Below are 13,066 nucleotides of genomic sequence, written 5' to 3'. Positions count from 1 at the left end.
ACAAAGCGTGATACTCGAATGCTCTTCTTCCTTCTCACCTCGCTCGCAGCCTGCCAAGTGGAGGCAAGCCAAGATCCTGCTAAGCAAACTGCAATTGGTTTAATCCCCGTCCTCCGAGCGAGCGGCTGCCTTGAGGGCACCACCAACCTCGGTCTCTCTCCCAGTTTTAGCATCGGGGGAGGGTGTGAGGTCGGCGGGGGCAAAGAGGAAAAGTTAAGAGAGAAGTAAAAGCGTTGTTTGCGTTTTGCTCACCAGGCCCTTGCAGTTGCTGAGCGCCACCCGGGTCGCGCCGCGCTGGTTCTGCAGGGATCCGACGTAGTGACAGTTGTCCACCGCGTCGTGGCGCCACTCCAGGCCGTCCCTCCCCCAGAACTCCACCGCGAAGTGCTTGGACACCAGGTGGGGGTTGAGCGTCAGGTTGAGGTGAAAGTGCATCCCGTAGGCCGACAGCCTGTAGAAGAGCCGGGGGTTGTGGTGGGGGGGGTCCGGGTCCAGGGGGTCCGGCACCCCGCGTCTCCGCCGGCCCGGCCGGTGGTGCTTCACAGTGTAGCTCAGGAACTCCCCGCTCTCGTCCACCCGCACCGGGACAGTCACCTGGTAGTGCTGCAGGTAGGACAGGAACTCCTCTAAAGACGGCAGAAGGAGAAGAAGAAGAAGAAGAAGAGAAGAACGGGACGGTGAGCATGCGGCTCTGTGGAAAACACCCACCCGTCCACCCGTCCACCCGTCCACGCGCCGTACCTTGAGAGTTGTGCGAAAGTCTTTGAAATTCAGAAGCCGCCATCACCACCAGGCTCAGGGTCCAGGTCAGCGTCTTCCACAAAATTTCCATAATTCGGCGGTGAGGTGTGACATGGGGTGCAGGGTAGAGGGCGCTACAATCGGGCTAGGAGGAGGAGGCGGCGGGTCCGACGCCGCACCATAACGAGTCCACGGGGGACGTGTTCTTGACGTGAAGGCTGTGGTCGTGGCGGGCGGGCGCGTCCAAGGCTCTCAGATTCCTCCCGATGGCGAGCGCCTCGGCGTCTCAGTGGCCTCTGGGTTCATGTCAGCGGCTCGCGGGAAACACCGAGATCCATCAGGCACACCGAGTCGCTCTCAGCCGTAAGCCCACAACAGGAAGCTCTATGCGGGAAGCTTGTCTGGACCGATCCATCTGCGTTCCTGCGGGGGCGAATCAATCAGAGGGTGAAATGATCTATCGGGCTTGTGGCTTTAGTGAGATCATTACTGGTCCAACAGCTGAAACGATAGCCAGTAAATTTCAGGTGAATTATTGAAAAACATATTTTAGGATTGATTTAGAAAGCACAAACACAAACAATTAGTTGACTGACACATGGAAGTAATTATGACAGTGGTGATTAAGGCGGAGCATCTATCAAACGATGGATCATTTCATCTGTGTCGAAGAATCCAAAGAGGTTCAATGTAAAATGAAATAAACCAACAACAGCACTTTCACACATTAATCTGGAGCCAGAAACCGTTGTTTGAGTATTTGCTTTTAATCATATTTAGACCTCTAACTGCTGGTTGGACAGAAGTTGCCAATTTGAGCTCAGGTCGTCTTTTCCCACTATTTTATGCCAACTCATGAACCAATTCATTAAGACAATTCTCATTCTTAAGGATTTTCTCTCAAAGGATTTATAGTTTCAAACCAGCAACAACACAAAGATAATCAATTCAAAACGAAATGGACTGAAACGATTAATCGGTGTTTTTTCTCTCGCGACGATCGATAAATGTTGGGTTCAATCAAACGCGTCGTTTACCTTCAAATCACCGGGAACGAACTCCAGACACGTCAGACGCATTTGTCGCAACGCGCGCGCATCAATCCAACACGCGACTGACAGTTTAACGACCTCAAGCCGGGATTCAACCGCAATAACTCAGCCCGCGGGGATATCACTTTCGTGCACGTCGTGGGTTTTTGTGCGTTCGTGCACGTGTATGCATGCGTGCGCGTGGGTGTAGTGCGCGTGCGTGCGTGCGTGCGTTTTCCCCCTCGGGCTGCAGCCCTCCACGCACACAGCGCTACTTACTTGGCCACTCTGACCCAGACAGTTGGCAGCCGGCCCGCGTGCATTATTACACACACACACACACACACGCGCGCGCGCGCGCGCACGCACGCACACACGAACCCCTCAGGAAAATTCAAAAAAGAATAATAGTAAAAAAAAAAAAAAAAAGTATTAAAAAACGTAAAAAGGCGTCAGAAAGTTGCGGCGGTTCCGAGCTGCAAGGCACGTGGATCCAGCGCGTAAACGTCTCCGAGACTGCAGCGCTTCCACGCGAATCCCTCCATGTATGTAACTATAAATAGATATTTATGTATAAATACACATACATGTACATGTATATATATTGTTAAAGTCTGCTCCCCTGAGAGGATATAAAGCGCTCACACGGGAACCTGCAGGAACAGAAACGGAGCAGACCGATATCGTGCCGCTCGCACCGGACGCGGAGTGTTAACAGGATAGTTACCACGCGCATCTTCATCGTCAGCTCCGGCTCCAACTGTGCGGGGGGGGCGGGGGGGGAGACACAAAGAGAGAGAGAGAGACAGAGAGAGAGAGAGAGACAAAGAGAGAGAGAGAGAGAGAAATAGAGAGAGAGAGAGAGCGCACAGGACAACAAAAAGCAGCTCTTAAGTTCTGCTGTTCTCCTCCTTTCATCTCCTCTCGAGCTCTGCCATCCTGAGCGCCCCCCCCCCCTCCCCCTTTCTCTCTCTCTCTCTCTCACTCTCTCACACACACACACAGACAGCCAAGCAGAAGTGGGGGTGGGGGGGGGCTGTCTTCATAATCTCTGCGCTCTTCCTGGTGGCTTCAAAAGAAAAGCGAGGTGAGGTTTGCAGCGGGTGTCCTGCCACCTCAGAGGGGGGGAGGAGGGGGGAAAGGGGGGAGGTGGGGGGGGCATGCAAACAACCGGCCCTCGTGCTCCCGGAGCTGCTCCTCCTCCCTACGTGACACCGGGTCTGTCTGCACCCTGTTTCTTTAGTCGTTTTTATTTCGGGGGGGGGGGGGGGGGGGGGGGTCGATGCAGATGTGCCTTTCTGCCCCCAAAGATTCAAAGATTTTTTAAATTGTCATTTACACACAGTTTACACCCTGTGTATTGACATTCTTGTATACTTGCCTTTCCGGAAAGCCGACCAATTTTAAAATAAAAATACAAATAAGAATAAGAATACAATATTTACATAAATGTACATGAAATAAAAAATAAAAAATGAGGTAAGGATAAGACGAGGAAAAGTGCAAAACTGAGCAGGTTGTAAAATAAAAAAAACTTAAAGGCGGTGCTGATGAAGGTTAGAAGGTAAACGGATTAATTCCAGGGACAGAATGTCAAACTTGGACTACTTCAGTAAAAGTAGTAATACAGTAGTAATAAGTCCTTATTACTACTGTATTACATAGTATTATTGATGAATCAATGTTTGGTAGTATACTTTTTTCGCTTTTGTTAGTCATGTTGCGTCTTTCATAAAAAAGAGATCATATTCTATAAAATCATCATGAGTTTTCTTAATTTGCAGAAAGTATAACAATATTTTCCTCTGATAAGCAGTGAGATGTGAAAGTGAAAGTATAATGTGGCTTGAGTCCTCGAGTAAAGTACCTCAAAGTATACAGACCGGATGTAAAGTACTGAACTAAAATGACTATGTACTCATTTACTTCTTCCACCAGCTGATAAATACTTAGAAAGTCCAGATGCATCAGCACGTGAGCGCGTGTGCGCTGCAGGTCTAAACCTCAGAAGATCTCACAGGAACCGCCACCATCACCGAGGACCACCGCGAGGAACCAGGGCCGTCTGCGGACCTTAGGGCGCCGCGGGACAACGTCCACGTCGTGGTCTTTCAGCCTGAGACGCGGAACGTCACGCCTGTCGGCGGGTGCCGGCGGGTCCCCGGTGACGTCATGACGTCACGGCCTCGCTGCGCGGGGGAGCAGCGCCGCCGTGCGTCCGCGTCGTTCGGTCAGACTGGCGCCTACGGAACCGGCCAAGTGACGCGTCCCACCGCGGAACTTAAGACAATCGGCGCGCGTCCGCGGAGCGTCTCGGTGACGCGCCGGTGACCTTCGCTCTTCGACGCTCCCTCGTGCGCAGCGTCTTTACAACCGCAGATCAGCGCGATAAAGTGCACGCGCAGAGAAGGCGCGGGACGGATGATGGCGGCGCGAGGCCTCGCTGTGCAGGACACGTGTGTCCATCGGGGACAGCGCATTGACCCACGTGTATTTGAGATGGAGCTTATTTATGGCGTTATATTTGTGCCACAATCCTGAGCGCGTAATTTTAAGTTTTGAGCACAGAGAACTATATTTTAGCAAAGAAAAACATTCCGTGCGCGCAGTTTACTCAGGTGCCCTCTCCACAAACTGGTTTTCTGCGCGCAGGCAGCGGTTGCTGCGCTCGCTCCAACTCTTCACGCTGCGCTCGCTCGACGGTTCACTCACGCGCTCGCTCGAACTGCAGCAGCGTTACATTTGTGCCACAAAACCAACCAATCAGAGAATTAAAGAAGGTCCATTGCGATTGGCTGTTGGTCTCCAATCACAACGCTTCCTAAAGAAGACAAAAACGAGTGATATTAGAAGTCCGACTAGCCACCATCAGACATGACCGAAGCAAATGATGAGAACAGCAAGTGTTTTAATCCAGGCCATTAGCATTTAGCACAAATGCTGCAAACTTCAACAACTCGCTGAGCTTCCGCGATGCTGTAGGTAGTTCTACTAGCGTTGTGATTGGAGACCAACAGCCAATCACAATGGACCTTCTTTAATTCTCTGATTGGTTGGTTTTGTGGCACAAATGTAACGCTGCTGCAAGTCGAGCGAGCGCGTGAGTGAAACGTCGAGCGAGCGCAGCGTGAAGAGGTGGAGCGAGCGCAGCAACCGCTGCCTGCGCGCAGAAAACCAGTATGTGGAGACGGCACCTCAGTAAACTGCGCGCACGGAATGTTTTTCTTTGCTAAAATATAGTTCTCTGTGCTCAAAACTTAAAATTACGCGCTCAGGATTGTGGCACAAATATAACGCCATACTTATTAAGGTTTTAATTTGCATCTCATCGTTATTATTATTATTATTATTTATTATTATTGGTAAAGTAAACAGCTGTTCTTAAGGTCGGGACTAGACGGCCTTTGTTGATGTGAATCAAGAGCATTTATTAATGTATATTAACATATAGTTAAATATCTCGTTTTAATGACATTTCACTCCACACACTTCAGCATATATAAAAAGAAAAACGTCTAAAAATAGCTGTACTGTGTCAATAATAATTATTAGCCGACCTTCGGTCCGCCTGCTGTCAATGAATAACAAACTGCCGACGGGTTTATTAACGGTAAAACAAACATTTCCATCGTTTAGGGCGGAACGGACATAAATATGGTTGAGTGTTTAATGTTTTATCTTCCTCATTTGGCCCTAAAGATCCGACGTGACTCAGCGCCTCGCCACAGAGGAGCGTTGTTGGAGGAAGAGGGAGTGTTTACAGATGCACAATAAAAACGCCACACAAGGCCGGCTGCTCCCACCGGCTATAAAGACTCCGCTCTGAACCGTCCTCCGCCTTCCTCCGCCTCACTCCTCCGGTAAGACTCACGTCTTCGCTGCGTGTCCTTTTTCTGGGGGAAACATACAGAAATTGTGATATTTAAGAACAAAACTCCTTTTCCTCCACAGACCTGAGACCGCCCCCCCCCCCTCCCTCCATCACCTCCATCACCTCCATCATGGCTGTGACCCGTCAACCCGGCAGCTTCGGGCCCTCCGAGTTCCAGACCGGCCTGTGCGACTTCTGCGGCGACTGCGGCACCTGTGAGCGCCGCCCCCCGACCCGGCAGAGAGACGCGGGGCGCATGTTGTGTTTTTAACGTGTTCCCTCGGTTGCTCCGCAGGCCTCTACGGGCTGTGCTGCTACCCCTGCCTCGGCTGCTCCATCGCCAGCGACATGGACGAGTGCTGCCTGTGCGGCCTGAGCATGGCCATCCGCAGCGTGTACAGGACCAAGTACAACATCCAGGTGAGCGCCGCTCATCCCCGGAGCTTAAGGAACCACAATCAGCGGCTCATCTTGTGGTTGGAGCATGTTTTTGTCCTGATTAAAGTTACTTCTGCTTATGATCTTACATCACACCCAGAGGAAGTCGTCCTTTACTTCAATGTTCAAATACTGCGCTGTGTCCTTCAGTCAAAAGCCTACTTTAGTAAAAGTATAATCAGAGGGGTCACCGGATAGCAAAGAGGCTCTAATTGCCTTTGTGTGAAACATCGGGTGATGCTTTTAGCTTTGCTTGTTATTTAAAGGAGGGTGGATGCCGCTTATTAGCGGGAAATCACAAAGGGGCACACCTGCTTTTAAAAAGGATCTAGAATCCTCGAAAGGGTTTTAGGGTGTAATCTTTCACGCGTCTGTTAAAGATTAAACCACAGTAATAAAACTGAACTTCCGTGTGCCGTCCTGAGGAGGATTATCCATTTATAAATATTTCAGGGTTAAATACAAAAATACATTTAAAAGCTTATTTGGAGCAATGCATGGAAACGTAAAGACATCAGCTTCTATTTTTTTTATTTTTTTTTTTTATTACTGCAATCTTTTTTTTTTTCTAAGGGGACTTTTCTCCCAACCAAAACCCTTCCTTAAATCTTTTTAATTAAGTGTACGCCACTAATATTACATGTACTGTATACATATAATATAGATACGTTTACTCTAACCCCCCCGTGTGTGCAGGGCTCGCTGTGCGGCGACTTCTGGGCGGTCGGCTGCTGCCCGCTCTGCGCCACCTGCCAGCTGAAGAGAGACATCGACCGCAGGAAGGAGCAAGGCATCTTCTGATTGGGTAACTAAGTACCTCGTAGATACACACACATTATATATATATATATATTTTGCTTCTGGCGTCATTCCTAAGTATTCCTTGTGTACTTCACTCCTTCAGGATGGCGTGACGGAGGCTGTTCTCGTGTGATCTTTGTGCTCCTGTGAAGACGTTTGTGCGGGACGCTCCCCAGAGGGCAGATCAGCATCGAGATTTACCGCCTCGGTTACAAAATAAAGCTTATCTGATTGAATGTTTGTTTTTAAACGTTATTGCAATAAAAATGAACTCTTAATTGGAATTAGTGGAGGTTGTCCCTGTTTATGTTGCTCTTATTTGCCTGTTTGTTCACTGGTATTTAAGTCCACACCAAAAACCAACTTTATGCAATGTTAGTTTGTCATCTAAAGGATGGATTCATCCGTCCAAGACTTTGTTTTATTAGATACGTTTTCCATAAACCAAACATTCTTATTGTGAGTTGACGCCTAGTTCAAATAAAGCTGGAATTATTGTGATTTTATCACAATTTAAATACAGTTTCAGTTTACAAATAATTCACGTTGCAAGTTTGCAGAGTCTAGAGGAATAAAGCGTTTACATTCTTCACAGCAGACATTTGAGTCTGTCCAACATGGGACTTGAATGATGGCTGCATTCCATTCGGCTGTGCATCAAAGTCAGAGACAAATTAAAATGTGCACGAGGGTGCACTCATTTGCTTGTTCTCATTTCACATCATCGTGTCCTGAATATTCACTCATCTCATCGCGAGCCGCTTCAACCAAAGAACATCGTCAGATGGTCGGGCAGAACCGTGACAGCACGACGCACAAATAACGTCAATTAAAAGGCCCAAAAACACCATAAAAATATATGTGAACTCATTTGTTATTATTGAAATAATTAATATTTGTTTGACTTTTCTTCTTTATCTGTGCATTCATTAGCATCTTCTCTATTTAATATTTTTTCAAACCTAATGTGTTATATTACCTCATGTATTTGGGGATTTTGGCAATTTCCACAATACTCAACCGCATTTCAAAATTGTCACGTGAATGTTGATTCAAATCGTAAAACACCAACGACTTTTGACTAAAGTAGAAACTGAAATGACTCGACCAGGAGCGATTTCTTTCGCTTTCATTTTTATTCTGAATTTCACAAGAGCGGACCGAGAATGTTTTTACACAAAGGAACACTTGACAGATATTGTTGCGTCGTTGTGTAGAAACTACGTCGCCGGTAGTCGGCATGTAGGCAGCAGTGCGCTCAGCACTCACCTGACGGACGCACGGCGTAATAAAGTAATAAAGAGTTTTACGAATATTCAAACAAGTGACAGGACACCAGAAGCCGGGACTCGAGTGTTTGTTGACCAGGAAGACAACACTTTAAGCCAGGAGGGGGACAGTGTGTGTGTGTGTGTGTGTGTTGGGAGGGAGGGGGGTTACTGGGTCATCTGGGTTTCCATCGCCTGAGCAGCCCACTCGGGGGCGGCTGAACGGATCTTTTCTAGGAGGTTGTTGACCTGGAAACACAGAGACTGGATCTGTTTGTCCCAGGTAGGAAGGGCCTCACGGGCTGCCGGCAGGTAGAAGAAGAAAAACAAAAGGACATCAAATATTTTGTGTCGTTCAAAGCGGACTGATACAAGCAGCGGTGAGCTGAAGGGCAGAACAAACGGCATTGTAATCCTCAAAAGATCTCTTAAGGGGGAGAAACAAACGCAGGTTGTTTGTTTCCGTTTGATCATCTGAGGTTCTCAGTAGAACCCATTAAAGAAAGAACAACCCAATATCATGAATCGCTTCATTTAACGATAACGTGATGACATTTTAAGTTTGAATTGAAAACAATTAAAGCTCTGAATGTAAAACTTAGGTGGTTTCGTTGTTCCGGTTCCTTCTGTCTTTGAAACGCCGACTCACTCTCAAAGTGGACGATGCTGTCGATCTGGTCGATGAAGCCGTTCATGCGCCCTTCAGTGATCATCTGGGAAGCGATCTTCTCGGCCTGAAGGCGAACAAAGCCACAAAAACCTCTCAGGATACACCATGAGAAATAAACAGCAACACAAAGAAGATTTGTGAAGCAAAAGCATTGCAGCTTTCTTTTTCAACTGTAGCTTTTGATGTGCATACCCCAAAACTAAAGAAAGAAAGAAGTATTCAACTTTGTGAAAGTAAATAATCGTTTTGTGGGCTTAAAAATGTGTTTTAAAAACATTACAAATGAGTTCATATATTTTTAGAGAGATTAACAGCTGGTCGACCTCCACTAACATCACAATGAAGATGTTCATAATGGGAACATGTAATTACTTAAAGGTATAAAGCTTAATATACATTCACATACAGTAAAGTTATTTCAAAAAGATTGTTTGCAGAAGAAGAAGGTCAACTTAAAGATATTGATCCGAGTGTTGTCTCACCTTGGCGGGGGGGATTTCTAAAAGTGCTCCTAGTTCTTCAAATGTGATGTTGTTGTAGAGTTTGCTAGCGGACAAAAGGTTGTGTTCAATCACGGCTCTGTCGAGGATGCTGGATCCTGTAAGAGAAACCTCACAGACTGAGGGGTCAGATTGAATCATTCAGCATGACTTACACTCAACAGAAAGCATTTCATCATCATCACTGATCACACAATTCATGCCCATGAACACAAAAAAACCATCGGGGTGCCTACTAACAACAATACACCGGGACTCACGTCATGCATTACTACGGCACATTCTGCTCTTCAGAGGAAAATTCCTCTGACACGAAGAATAAATTCCATGGAATTGAACAAACCGTTACACAAACAAAGGACCTTTAAAAGCTCAATCTGTGCACCTGCATTCGTTCACTGCTGATGCCTCTAAAATAAAAAAATAAATAAAATAAAAAAACTTGGAGTGACGCCGAGTGGTCGGTGGCAGGTTCCTTTTTCAGGACGACAGGCCGTTAAACGTGGCGGCACCTTCCCATCATATGAACGACCTGCTGTTCATATGACGGGAACATGGCGATATTCAGAGAGGCAACACTAAAACAACAGACGGACAAATGTACTGAGGAACTTAAACAAAACCCATTTTCCAGTGACACAATACAGAATCCCTTTGTGCTTATTTCTAAAGCCGCATTAAAACACGCAGACTTTATTTAGGACGTTACGCTAGTAGCAAGTCGCTGTGTTGTGCCAGATTCTCAGTAAGGTTAGAAAAAAACATTTACGGCAAACCGTGAAGATACTCATTTACATGGAATATGCAGGAGGAGAAGGAGGGTCCATGTCGCTAAATACCAACTGAGATCGGCTTGTGTGGTTCTGAAAAAGGAATCTGCCACCGACCACTTTTCACACTCGGGCCTGGTGCTAAAACGTCCTAAACAGCATGAAACCTCTGCATTATCGTGTGGTTGAACGAAGTACGTAGCAGCTGTGGTAAACCAATCATCTCCTCTCACCATCTGCTGTGGTGGCTTTCTGGTGAGGCATCAGCATGGCAGCAAACTCCTGCAGCTGGTTTCCTCTGATGATACGGTCTAGGTACATCTTCTCCAGAATACCGTAGGCAGCCAGCTGCTGACAGCGCTCATCTTTAAAAAGAGTGGCCAACATACGGGAACGCTGCTGGCCTAAAAGAAAAGCATCATTTCAGATTTTTGGTCTGAGACACTAAATTTGTAACTTAGATAATCAGTGAAAATGTAAACCTAAGCCAAGTCTTGGTGGTACCTGCAGAAGCCAGTATGGTGCAGTTTAAGGCGTGTTTGAGCGCCTCCAGACGTTCGGTCTCATGGACTATGGACTTATAGGACAGCTCGTTGTATCTTTGTGCAGCTTCAATGAACTTCCTCCTGAAGTCCAGGACTCTGGCATAGCACACCTAACAAGTACAACGCCATCAAACGCTGATTCAAGCAGCTACAGTCGCGTTACAGCAAAGTCCCTGAAATGTTTGATTTAAGCACTAAGTCCCAGCAACGCAGACACAGGCGCTGTACCTTATAGTGTATCTGCAGCTGTTCATTAGAGGACTCATTCTGAAGCAATGAGGCTCTGTTGATGTATGCCTCCGCCTGCACTGGATCATCATCCTCTAAGTAGAGACGGGCAATTTTCAGGTACGTATCCAACTTATAGTCAACATTGTATTGCCTAAGGGAGTAAATGGAAAAAGCAATTTAAATACCTGGACATCCAACAATAAAATGACAGCAAGAAATCTGTTAGTAGCTTGCTTACTTACTTCTGTCCGGTTTCCAGGGGAATACCGACTAAAACCTGAGCTGCATTCCTCCAGTCTCCCTCCTTTTCATAAATGGTTGCTAAGTGCTGTCTGATTGAAGCTACCTGAGGGCACGTAAGAACATTATTAAATCGCACATTTCAATAAGAGAAGGGACGTTTCGATGAAGTAATAATCTGCAGCCAATAGAGTTAACAGAGTTGAAGTGCATTTACCTGTTCCTCAAAGGAGATGACCCTGGGCTGAATCTTCTCCAAAGTGAAGTGATACACTGCTTTAGCTGTGGCGTCGGGCAGGTTGGGAAGATGTGTGCAGAAATCTGTGAGCAGCTGTCTCGATATGACAAGACTGACATTCTCATTAACCACTGTAGAAAAGAAAAATGAATAAAGAAAATGAGGTAACACATCCTACCAACATCCAATCCACCTTGTAGAGAAATGTTGATGACGTAAAAGAAAAGAGGCACTGCATACTCGCTTCAACAAAGGCCTTCAAGGACTCCAGCTGCTCTGCATCTGTAAACTGAATGGCCTTCTCCAAAATTTGTCGATATCTACAAAGGATTTTACAGGTGACAAACAACACCGCTGTTTAGAGGAGACCAATGCCACCGATAAGTAGAAGGTAAACACGTAACATTTCATGTATTACTGTGCACTGTTAGCTAACTGTGTTGCTAGTAAACACCAGTCAGACTGACATGATTACCATAACAGTAATGTCAGTTAGACTCGCCGCTTAGAGGGGGTGTTGGGGGTCGAACAACGAACTGTCAAATTGGTTTGAGAGCAACAAACAATTAAGGTTTAAAACCTAGCTAACGTTAATTGGATGTATTGCTAATTTAGCCGAGTAGCTAACGTTGTTTTAGCTAGGTCCATTGCTAGCTAACTTACTCAGGCGCTTACTTTCTCAATGTGGAAAAGCATAAAGCGGCTATCAACAAGTAATGTCTTTGCTTTCTTAAAATATATAATTGGCGATACATACTTGGCCGCAAGATCTTTATGAGATCCAGTGGAGTTCATTAGCTGTGCAAGCTCCTGCCTCACATCGGTCGCCATTGTCGCCAGTCGAAGTGTCAACGACGGCGGCTTCCGCTGCCAAAAGCACTGCGTCATTTCCGGCTTGAGTCCGGCAGCGAAAGCGGTCCTCCGACAGACACCAGTCAACAAGACAGGAAACATATTCAGAATCTTACTCCAGTAACAGTAAAAAAGTATTACCGCCAGGAATTACAAACCTTGTATCAATTCCGTGCATACGATTATGATGCATTTTTGTGTTCTAATTAATCTAATTAATAAATAAACTAGTTTCTGGGGTTGCAGGTAAAAAAGCGGATCTTCTAGTCTGACATGTACTTTATAGATGCACAAATGTAAAACTGTACAAAAACATGTGTGTTTAAGCACAGCCCTCACCCAGAGGGGATCTATTAAATTAATGAGATTTGATTTCATTCGCTATTGTTTTTTATTTAAGTTTGGAAATATAGAATTTTGATTTCATAATAATCATTAGAAAGAGATTTATTCTTTGTATGATAAAAGTAGCCCTACATACTTGAGTACTTATTGTAAAATACTTACAAATATATGTTTGTACATCAATAAGAAAAAGGAAAGAATAGATACTTTATTATCTTTTGGTTTTGTAATGTTCTTATTCTTCAATGTTAGCACAATAGATTATAATACTGTTCATTAAAGTGCGGAAGGTAAACTGGAAGTCACTTGTCACTTGACAAGTTTAGATTAGAATAGATTAGATTCAACTTTATTGTCATTGCACAGGGTACAAGTACTGTACTGAGGCAACGAAATGCAGTTTAACATCCAACCAGAAGTGTGCATCATTATGGGAATCTTTCCCCTGTTGATGCTTTGAGCTCTACTAACAATATACCAGAGCAAATTCGTTGGTATACAAATGTATGTAAATAGGAGCTTTTG

The 13,066-nt window shown here is 45.7% G+C and overlaps 3 protein-coding genes across 6 annotated transcripts in view; 1 reads left to right on the top strand and 2 right to left on the bottom strand.

Annotated features, from left to right (window-relative positions):
• The window catches only part of adamts6 (ADAM metallopeptidase with thrombospondin type 1 motif, 6), a 40,101-nt gene extending 37,388 nt beyond the window's left edge, over positions 1-2,713 (bottom strand). For 2 of the 3 annotated variants that reach the window (XM_040197341.2, XM_078088783.1), the window contains exons 1-3: positions 1,779-2,531; positions 742-1,164; positions 253-626 (exon numbers count right to left, since the gene is read on the bottom strand). In XM_040197341.2, the coding sequence (XP_040053275.2) occupies positions 253-626; positions 742-832 (465 nt within the window). In that variant the 5' untranslated portion in view covers positions 833-1,164; positions 1,779-2,531. Of the gene's footprint in view, positions 1-252; positions 627-741; positions 1,165-1,778 lie in introns of all 3 variants that reach the window. The other variant, XM_078088782.1, reaches the window with a different exon arrangement.
• A 2,361-nt stretch (positions 2,714-5,074) lies between these two features.
• plac8.2 (placenta associated 8, tandem duplicate 2) lies at positions 5,075-7,166 on the top strand. Its single transcript, XM_040197540.2, has 5 exons — positions 5,075-5,632; positions 5,724-5,858; positions 5,939-6,063; positions 6,778-6,886; positions 6,986-7,166. Exons 2-4 carry the CDS (start codon positions 5,774-5,776, stop codon positions 6,880-6,882), a joined length of 315 nt encoding a protein of 104 aa, XP_040053474.1. The 5' UTR covers positions 5,075-5,632; positions 5,724-5,773; the 3' UTR covers positions 6,883-6,886; positions 6,986-7,166.
• An 833-nt stretch (positions 7,167-7,999) lies between these two features.
• On the bottom strand, positions 8,000-12,344 carry cops4 (COP9 constitutive photomorphogenic homolog subunit 4 (Arabidopsis)). Of its 2 annotated transcripts, none has more exons than XM_078088787.1 (10): positions 12,102-12,344; positions 11,585-11,664; positions 11,324-11,475; positions 11,109-11,212; positions 10,864-11,017; positions 10,595-10,745; positions 10,324-10,494; positions 9,303-9,439; positions 8,800-8,884; positions 8,000-8,452 (listed from the first exon to the last, which is right to left on the bottom strand). In XM_078088787.1, the coding sequence occupies exons 1-10, from the start codon at positions 12,296-12,298 to the stop codon at positions 8,319-8,321; spliced, it is 1,365 nt and encodes a 454-aa protein (XP_077944913.1). In that variant the 5' UTR covers positions 12,299-12,344; the 3' UTR covers positions 8,000-8,318. The 2 variants fall into 2 exon arrangements, with proteins under 2 accessions (XP_077944913.1, XP_040053379.2); XM_040197445.2 differs by having other exon boundaries at positions 9,303-9,418; positions 12,102-12,265.
• Positions 12,345-13,066: the final 722 nt, after the last annotated feature.

This window comes from Gasterosteus aculeatus, chromosome 14 (assembly GCF_964276395.1).
Source record: "Gasterosteus aculeatus chromosome 14, fGasAcu3.hap1.1, whole genome shotgun sequence".
Taxonomy (NCBI): Eukaryota; Metazoa; Chordata; class Actinopteri; order Perciformes; family Gasterosteidae; genus Gasterosteus; species Gasterosteus aculeatus.
The sequence above is the reverse complement of the archived record's forward strand: the minus strand, read 5'-3'. Positions and strand labels throughout refer to the sequence as shown.

What these genes read in the sequence shown, in the direction of transcription:
- cops4 (XM_078088787.1), bottom strand. Translation starts at nt 12,298, where the DNA reads ATGTTTCCTGTCTTGTTGACTGGTGTCTGTCGGAGGACCGCTTTCGCT. An exon ending in CATAAAGATCTTGCGGCCAA is followed by an intron (nt 11,665 to 12,101) that starts GTATGTATCGCC and finishes AATCCTTTGTAG; the next exon opens with ATATCGACAAATTTTGGAGA. An exon ending in TCATCTCCTTTGAGGAACAG is followed by an intron (nt 11,213 to 11,323) that starts GTAAATGCACTT and finishes ACGTGCCCTCAG; the next exon opens with GTAGCTTCAATCAGACAGCA.
- plac8.2 (XM_040197540.2), top strand. Translation starts at nt 5,774, where the DNA reads ATGGCTGTGACCCGTCAACCCGGCAGCTTCGGGCCCTCCGAGTTCCAG. An exon ending in CTGCGGCGACTGCGGCACCT is followed by an intron (nt 5,859 to 5,938) that starts GTGAGCGCCGCC and finishes GTTGCTCCGCAG; the next exon opens with GCCTCTACGGGCTGTGCTGC. An exon ending in GGACCAAGTACAACATCCAG is followed by an intron (nt 6,064 to 6,777) that starts GTGAGCGCCGCT and finishes CCGTGTGTGCAG; the next exon opens with GGCTCGCTGTGCGGCGACTT.